At 43.5% G+C, this 9,195-nt stretch overlaps 1 protein-coding gene across 1 annotated transcript in view; it reads right to left on the bottom strand.

Moving 5' to 3' along the window:
• LOC109323856 (WASH complex subunit FAM21A-like) overlaps window positions 1–9,195 on the bottom strand; it is a 51,169-nt gene that overhangs the window by 8,459 nt on the left and 33,515 nt on the right. The window contains exons 23-27 of the mRNA XM_019555525.1: window positions 6,845–6,973; window positions 6,558–6,653; window positions 5,393–5,518; window positions 3,832–3,894; window positions 3,011–3,223 (exon numbers count right to left, since the gene is read on the bottom strand). Of these exons, the coding sequence (XP_019411070.1) occupies window positions 3,011–3,223; window positions 3,832–3,894; window positions 5,393–5,518; window positions 6,558–6,653; window positions 6,845–6,973 (627 nt within the window). The remainder of the gene's footprint in view (window positions 1–3,010; window positions 3,224–3,831; window positions 3,895–5,392; window positions 5,519–6,557; window positions 6,654–6,844; window positions 6,974–9,195) is intronic.

The following is a 9,195-nucleotide window of genomic DNA, read 5'->3' as shown; positions in this document are numbered from 1 at the left end:
CACCACAGCCCCTCCAACTGCCCTTCGCACTCTGAGTGCAGCATGGCCCAGCCCCTGCCAGGAACAGCCCGGTGCAGCCCTAGCCACAGTTCAGTGGCAGCCTGCCCTGCCCCATGCAGATCTGGGGGCATATGCCCCCCATGCCCTTCCAAGGTATGCGAGTAGTGGTAGCCACCCCTCCCCCCGCCCATACCCCCTGAACAAGCTGTGGCTCTGTCCTGTGCCCTGCCCCCAACTCACAGCCCTTTCCCCTCCCCCCACCCCTTCCCCTACAAACTTATGTGCTGGGGGGGCGAGGGGGGACAGGGAAAATACATGAATGCATGCACATGCTCAGCCCCCCCCCCACAAACACACACACAGTTTTTCTCCCTCTACCTAGGAGGATTGGGGCAAAAGAAATCTCATGAGGTTCAACAAGGATAAGTGCAAAGTCCTGCACTTAGGACAGAACAATCCCATGCACCAGTACAGGCTGGGGGCTGGCTAGCTGGGCAGCAACTCTGCAGAAAAGGACTTGGGGGTTCCAGTGGACTATAAAGCTGAATACAGGCCACTGCGTGCCCTTGTTGCAAAGAAGGCTAATGACATACTGAAGCTGGACTGCTCTCAGTGGTGGCAGACAACAGAACAAGGACCAACAGTCTCAAGTTGCAGCAAGAGAAGTTTAGGTTAGCTATTAGGAAGAATGTTCTCATTAGGAGGGTACTAAAACACTAGAACAGGTTACCCAGAGAGGTGATGGAAGCTTCATCCTTGGGGGTTTTCAAAACCTGGCTAGACAAAGTTTTGGCTGGGATGATCTAGCTGGGCGTGGTCCTGCTTTGAGAGGGGGTTCGACTAGGTCAGGGTTTCTCAACAAGTGGGATGTGTCCCACCGATGGTCCTCTAGGTGGGACTCAGGTTGCAGTGGCGAAACCAGAAGTGCCACAGTGGGATTTCCGGTTTTGCACGCTTCGATTGGCCTCTGGGGGACCCCCTGCCCTGCCTGACAAGCGGTAGAACCAGGATTTTTTGAACTTATGTAGGTGGGACATACGGTGCAAAAGGTTGAGAGCTGCTGGACTAGATGACCTCCCAAGGTCCCTTCCAAGCCTAAATTTCTATGATTCAAGCTGGCATTAAACTTTGTGCTTGATTTTTTTCAGGCATCTATGTAACCATCTCATTTTTATTGAGCCTAATTGACTGGTAAGGGGGAAGACGATACTGAAGTTTTTGGACAGTTAAGAAATTAATTTGATGTGAATGAGCTTCCATGAACTTTAACTTTCTATATAGCTTTGCTTATGCAAAGCACATAAGGCCTGTAAGGGTACATAGATAGGACACATGACGCCTGCATTATGTATGCCTTATATGCAGTTCTGTGTATTGAAGGCTTTCTGATTAGGAAGCAAAAGGTTTTTGCATGTTTGAGCAAACAGCATTGTGTCTAACTTGCCCAAGAGAAACTGCTATTCCCTATTAGAATGCTCTTTCCTTAGTCTAGCAAGGAGATATTAGGGGTGTCATTCCAAGTCAGGTATGAAGCTGACTGACAGTGGTAGGAAAGTCCTTGGAGCTGCTGCCTGTTTTGTAACCTTCTGTGACGAGAGAAAAAAAAAATACCTGACTCCTTCAGTAATACAATTACTTGACAAAAAAAGCTGCTGCTTAAGTGACAGCTCTGTGCTTCTCAGTGTTTTTATTCATACCTCTATTTTATTGACTGTGAAAACTATTATACTTAAGGGCTTAATGGTTTGTTTAAATGGGTTTGAATTGAGCAACTACGATCTCAGTCTGGGTTTTTATGAATCTATAAATCTCTCGTTTTCAGCAAAAAGGACTTGAATGAGATAATTGAGGGGCTTAATATTGATTTTTTTTTAAACTGTGCTGATTGCTACTAGACAAGAAGCAGGGTTGATTTGGAATCCTGCAGCTTCTGGATAAGACCCATCTATCTGCCCTAGGTGGACTGGAAGCTTATGCACTCGTGCAGTCTTACAGCAAACTTTATTTTCAGTACTGAACACACAATGAAAGCATGCTATAATCGGGATCTAGTCAGCAACATTTTGCTTCCCTGGTTCCTTGCTGCATATTTCTGCTCCCCTGAGAGCTCATGCTGCCTGTGGTTCCCTTGTTGCAAAGCCCCAAGCCCCCCTGCAGCAAAAGTAAGCATGGGCCTAAGAGAGCAGCAGGGACAGCTGTGGAGGGGACACACAATTTGGTGCGGCTGCATGCCACCTGATTTTCCATACCATCCCTGGCTGGGTCACATCTTCCCCAGGCCAGATCCAGCCTCTGTGGGCTGGATCTGGCCTCAGGGCTGTATGTTGTTCTATAATGTGCTAAACAAAGTGGGTTCCAGAGGGGTAAAACTGCAAACTTTTGCATCTACCTTGAGAAAGTTAACTTCCCAGAGGGGTCAAATGTCTCCTGAGGATGGAGAGAATTGCTGGAAAGCATGTAAGCAATGTTCTTCATTGATCAGGTTTGGTGTTGTGTTGTTGTTTCTCAAACCTTTTTTTCCTAAGCTAACTTAAACTTCTCTCCTTTACTGCAAGGGGGTGGGGCATGGACTGAATTAACATCTCTCCCTCTCCAAGACAGCCCTTGGCTATGTGGCAGCATGTGCAGGGGCGGATCCAGGATTCTATTCTGCAAAGGGTATGCTGGAGCAGTGATCAGTGCTGCAGGTATGGCTGCACCCCTGCTCCCAGTCTCCTCCCCGCCACCAAAGAGGGCAGACTGCACAAGGAAGCAGCAGCTAACAACTTTTTTAAATCCCAAAGAAAGTAAGAATGACCTCCGTCCCCTTTCAGAGGCATATCCCTTTGCTTCCATCTCCTTCCCCAGCCTACCACTGTCAGTGTCTGTGCTCTCCCAGAGGCAAAGGGAGCTTCTATCATAGAATCATAGAAAGTTCCAGCTCAGGGAGTTCTAGGTCCCTCCTCTTTCTGCTAACAACAAAATCATGCTAACAGCAGTGATACACACTTAATCTAGGCACTGACATTACCTTATTGGCACTGTGCAAGGTTTCTGCTTGCATGGGATGTTCAAAGCTCACGCCAGACCCTTCATTGCTTCCTGCAGTATGAAAGGTTTCAGTGCTTTGTATGCCATCAGGCTCATGTACTGGAGTCTCTGAAGTTGGCGGTACAGGCTTCATGCTGGAGATCTTGGGCATTGCACTGGGTAGTAAGGCTGCTGGATTAATAGCTAAGGTAGCCTAAGAAGCATGAACAAAATTGTATTAGTACTACCATAAGAATGGTGAAAGCACACGAGAGACACAGCATGGACTAGCAGACAGGGCACTCGTGTAGGACTTGAAGAGCAGAGTTCTAGTTTTGGTTTAGCCACTAGCACTGGCCAGGTTGGTTTGTCTTTCTGTGCCTTCATTTCCCCTCCCTCGTCTCACTACGATTGTACTATGCTTGTAGAACAGGCCTCTGATCATACAAGGCCTGTATATGCTACTGTACCACATTCTACGACTGACTGTCAAACAAGAGTTTCTTTGCATGCTTGAGAAATAGTGCCAAAGAAAGCAACAATAGTTCAGGAAAGTCCCCCAAACTCAGAAGCACAGTTAAGATAGTGCTTCCCATAATCAGTTTTCCAAAAGGGAAGAAAGAACAACAAAAACATATTAGACATGCAATATGTGCTAAGCAACAATTGAAAAATCAGCTGCGTCTGAAAAAGAGGCCTTAAAAGCTGACAATTAGAAAGGGGAAGTGAACATCATTTCTTTCTTTCTTTTTTCCTTTATTAAAAGAGCCATTAGTGAGGCAAAGAAGATTTTTAAAGCTAAAATGCCAGTAAAATAATTACTTGTAGTTTTCCAATCCGAGACGAGGGCTCTTTGGTTTTAATGGGAGCAGGACCTGTGGATTTCTGTACAAAATTACACTGGATTAAAAGTCAGCTGGACAAATGCAACAGAAATCTTTATCTGGCGTGCAGTATGCATTTTAATGCATTCATATGAAGAAGCTGCTTTTGTTCTTTTGCATTTCTTTGTGAACTCTGGAGAGATGACCATGTAACACAGAGGTAACAAAGATCCAGCCCACAGAGTTGGAAATGTGATGACGGGAAGAGCGGTGGCAGTGGTAATAGCTGTGGCTCCCACCAATTATTGCTGCTACTGCTTCTCCCCTCAAATTTCTAGCCTTGTAGAGCCCTATGGGCTGGATTCAGAGCATGGGAACTATTCATTTGGCTGGAAGGACTGTCCGCAAGACCAGAAATTTGGTATTACAAAGACTAGAGGATGCTACAGCTGCTGCCACTCCCAAATTGCCAGCTCTGTGGGAAGCCCCATGGGTTGGTTCTGGAGCATGAAACCATGCCATTTGGCCTGTAGGGTGGCTCACAGGACCAGAAAATTTGGCAGTGGGAAGTCTCAGCAATTTACACCAAGCCATCACCAAATCACCAAATTTCCCACCTGATGTGCAGCCCTATGGGCCAGATGCCGCAGCCCTGAACTCCAGGTCTGGCTCACAAAGTAGCCCTGGGTGACTCACCAGAGTTATAAAACTCATCCTATAAGTTTTATACCTCTGGTGTAACAAATACCGGACACCTGACATCACTTAAAGGACTAGGTCAGCAAACCCATGATTTCATTCTCTCTACCCACAAACAAACATTCACAGGTTGTAGCCTGTGCGAGTCACTTAACATCAGTTATTTTACTAGTAGAAAACCAACTGTATCCCCATGAAGGAGCACCATTTGATGCACCTTTGATTGCTCTATTACAGCACTTCTATGTTGTCTATCTAACAAGGGTGCCAAGCCTCTGCTATACCACAGAGGCTCTAGCCCATGACAAAGGAGCCTCCAGCTTGCAGCACACTGGGAACAGAGCAGTCAATTTAAAAAAAAAAAGCAAAACAGCACTTTTCTGCTCAAGGACGTCAATTAACGCCAAAATCAAATACAACCAGGCCAGAGTTGCACAGTAGCGCCGGAGCTCTGGTCTGGCATCTAGCCAGCCATACTACTCAAACACAAAGGTATCAGACCCAATGTTGTTGTGCTTGGAGACACAAATTAGAAAACAGCTGAAGCATTAAAAGAATCTTGTGGTATTGAAGTCTCTCCTTACATGCTACCTGCACTTCAAAACTTAAGATTTACTACAGAAAAAATTAAGGAGTGTTTTGGAAGATGTATGCACAGCATCTGTCAGTTTTCATTTTCTATTAAGCCACTAAGAGCCAAAAGGACTAGTTATTTCTTACACCTCACCCAGTACAATATTAAACACCATGCTGCTTTGCCACCTATCAGGCAAGGAGTTAGTTTTGAGAAGCTATTTAAACTTAGAGATATGATAAACAGTAAACAGGAAAAGACCAGGTTTTAAGATGTGGGTATATACCTCAGTGATTTCTGGCTTATTTGCCTTATTTTGTTTGGCATTTAGATTATGCTCAGGAACGTTACTGGTCTCTAAGGATGGGCCACTGCTGTCTTTTTTGGTTACCGGTTTCTTTTCTGCCACTTTCTGAAATGAGAATCAAAAATGAGCAGGGGAAGTTATGTATAAATTGGACGTGAGCCTGAAGATGCACAGGGGATAGGTCTCTTCAGAAAGATCCCACTAACTCAAAAATTGACACCATTTCAACTTTCTGACGTCAGTTTCAACTTTACAATGCTTGATCTGATGCAAAGCCACACCAGCGAACAAGTTTGCTGTGTCACCCATCTCCCTGGAGAACATCTGTTCAAACTTCCTTGGACGCTTTCTTTAAGAAAGCAGACAAGACTCCAAAAAAACCTGCAGCCAGGACTCCTGAGAAGGACTCCAGCCAAGAGCCCTTCAAAAAGTTCAGCAAAATCACCTCAAAGATCTCTTTCCAAATCAATATGATTGCTATTTACAATATAAATACATTAATGTAGCTACAGTAAAAGCTCCCATTAACGGCACCTTAAAAGCCAGCATACTCTTACAAGCAGGCATGCAGTTAAAGTGAAACCAGTTCCTCCAAGCCCCCACAGCCCGGGGCAAAGCAGCCTGTGTTGCTGAGCCCCAACAGCCCAGGGCATAGCAGGCTGCGTGGAGCCTGCCTCCCTGTCCCATGGGGCCTGCAGGGCCCACAGGAGGGGCAGCAATGCTGTGCAAGGATGCCTGTTCGGGCCACTCAATTAACTGGCATATTTTGTTATCCGGCATCCCCCATTCCGGGGGGATGCCGGATAACAGAGCTTTTACTGTATATCATTCATCTATAAATTGATTGAGTACAAAATTCTGGGTTATTTTGGGTGAAAAATAGGATAATCAGGCCTTGGTTGAGGAACCAAATCCCCATTTTAACATTGTTCCCTATAGGGAAAACAGTTCCAAGTTACAAAGTTTTGACTTAAAACCCAGTTTTCAGGAACCAATTATGTTGCAAGTCCGAGGACTGCCTGTACTTCAAAGAGAGATTCTACCCTATTGATTTCACTTGGAAATCTCTGTAGCAATCCCCATATACTCATTTCCACTTTCCTAGGCCTTTCAAAGAAGTCATTTATAATAAAGAGGCAAATACCGGGGGCTTTGCTTTAGCAGTACTGAAGAGATCATCCTCTTCATCATCACCAAACAGCCCTTCTCCAAAGGACAGCTTCACACTGCGGCTTGCAGACTGAAAGACAAAATGCATCACAGATTTTTTCTTACTGCTAGTGAATACTACATCCATATGTATCATCAGTCTTTCCTGGATGGAGGGCAGTGATTGTGCCCATCAACATCTCAGCAAAAGGACCTAATGCAACCATGTGTATGAAGATTCCATCTTCAAACAGAAGATTCAGAACAGAGCTCTAAATTTACCTTGGACTTCTTGGGACTAGCAAAGAGGTCAACATCAGGATCATTATCTTTCTGAAGCTTGTGACTAAACAGCAGCTCTTCGTCCTGGAAGACGCCAGTACTTTTGGAACGGCTGCTCTTTTCAGAAGGCTGCAAAAAGGAGAGAAGACAGACACGTATGTTGACAGTATCTCCAAAATAGTTTATTTCCAGTAATACTCAAATAGCAACAAGGCAGAACTGTAATGAGACATGCTAGAGCTATTTGACTGTCTCCGTCTACTCCTATAGTCCTCAGTTTCTTCCAAACAGGAGCATAGTAATAAAAGGTTTTACAGATGCTGGAAAATATAATGAAGGATAAAACTTAAACTGCTTCAGCTAAGCATATTTCAGCAAATGCAGAGACAGGCATAGAATCCTATAGGAACACAGTTCTCACATCCCATTTCCAAGGATAATATTTACAGATTGGCACTAGGTTGACAGGAAAAGGCCATCCATGGTGCATATTAGACCACAAGGAATGTTGTTAAGTTTTGAGCTTGGAGTAAGGAAACTGAAGGATCGTGAGAAACCTAGTAGAACAGTAGAAATCTAACACATTACTAATGATATCTTAAAGACCAGGTGATTAGGATGCAAATCGAAACACATAGCAATGCAGGACAGGCAAGGTAGAGTCTTTGTTTGGGTGAAGGCAATGAAAATGACTGTGCTTACTTATCCCATTCAACTGAACTATGTATGTTCTCCTACCTGTATTTCTGCATTAATATCCATTTAAAAAAAGAAATGAAAAAAATGCACAAAAGCTAGGTCCAGCCCACAATGAACCCGGTGGTGGGCTGCCTGCCAGGGAGGACACCAAGGCTGTTTACAGACCTGCTAAAACTTGTTAACCAATTTGCATCACAGTTCAAATTAAATTTCAATTCAAATTAAGGGTTAATAGAGGATCATTGACCAACAACAGCACCTTAATAGACCCAATTTGCAGCCTCTGTGTGTGGGCTTATGCTTAGTGGGTTGAAAGTAATTAGTAGGCAATAATAAGCTACTGTTTAAGCACTGCTACATTGTTGCAAAACTATTGACAATTACCTAAAGCAAGGGTTTTCAACCTTTTTTTCAACAAGTGTGCATAACCCCTTCTGTCTCAGTTTCAGGTCATCTACACATATATATTTTTTCTTGTTTTTAAAATGTTACCAATAATGTGATATAAGGCAGGCTATACTAATTAACATTAAATGCTTTATTAATTTATGAATTAAATATATATATATATATATATCATAGTTATGCCACAGAAGTTTGGGCCTGGTATGCTGCTGGATTAGTACATAATAGGAAACAATATTACAACTCTTAATGAAGTGTCTGCATAAACTCATTTCTGTATAATGAAGTTATTATGATTGTCCTTTAATATTTCTAACTTAAAGCCTTTAATATTCAGAATAATAAATATCTTAAAGCTAAAAATCTTAAATCTCAATGAAAAATACCCCAAAATAAGCCAAAAGTAATGTCAATCTTGCTATTTCAGTGGGACACTTGGGCCTAGTGGGTCTTACATAGCTCCTCAATCCTTGAAGCAATATTAGAAAGACAAACTCATCTCATCCTTCACGTCCAGTTTTGCTCTGTTTTGTTTTAATAGCAGCCAGTGCAGAAAATCCAGACTCACAAATATGTAGCTGCAAATGGCAGCAGGACTTCCATTGCTTTCCTAGTAAGCTCTGGATATTCAGTTTCAATTTCCAACCAAAAACTTGAGATGTTTCATCCCAATTCTGATGCTTCTGACATAAAAAGTTGTCTTTGCTCAGTTTGATCAGTTTGTCTTCTTCATGAACATGTGTAGCATTTCTTTGTTGGTAGCATCTGAAAATGGATCCCTGATCCAGTCCTGGTTGATTTGTAGAGTCTTTTCCATTTCACCGAAATACCAGTTAAACTGAGCAACAAGCCCTGTTAGATGGTTACAAATTACCTCCGAAAATGTCAGCAACTTCTGGTGCTCCATCATTTAAGTCCATTTTCATTCATTCATTCCACCATTATAGCCCACCCTCTGGCACAGATCTTTGAAAACTCCTGGTGCTCTGGAATAGTGCCCGAAGACTGGAAGAAAACCAATGTGGTGCCCATCTTCAAGAAAGGGCGGAAAGTGGATCCGGCTAACTATAGGCCCATCAGCCTGACCTCTATCCTGGGGAAGGTCTTAGAAAAAGTTATTAAAAAGAGGCCATCCTTAATGGACTGGCAGATGCTAACATCCTAAGGAACAGCCAGCACGGGTTTGTTGTGGGTAGGTCTTGTTTGACCAATCTCATTTCCTTCTATGACCAGGTGACCTATCACCT

Source organism: Crocodylus porosus, unplaced genomic scaffold, assembly GCF_001723895.1.
Source record: "Crocodylus porosus isolate Cpor-Errol unplaced genomic scaffold, CroPor_comp1, whole genome shotgun sequence".
In the NCBI taxonomy this organism is placed as follows: Eukaryota; Metazoa; Chordata; order Crocodylia; family Crocodylidae; genus Crocodylus; species Crocodylus porosus.
The sequence above is the reverse complement of the archived record's forward strand: the minus strand, read 5'-3'. Positions and strand labels throughout refer to the sequence as shown.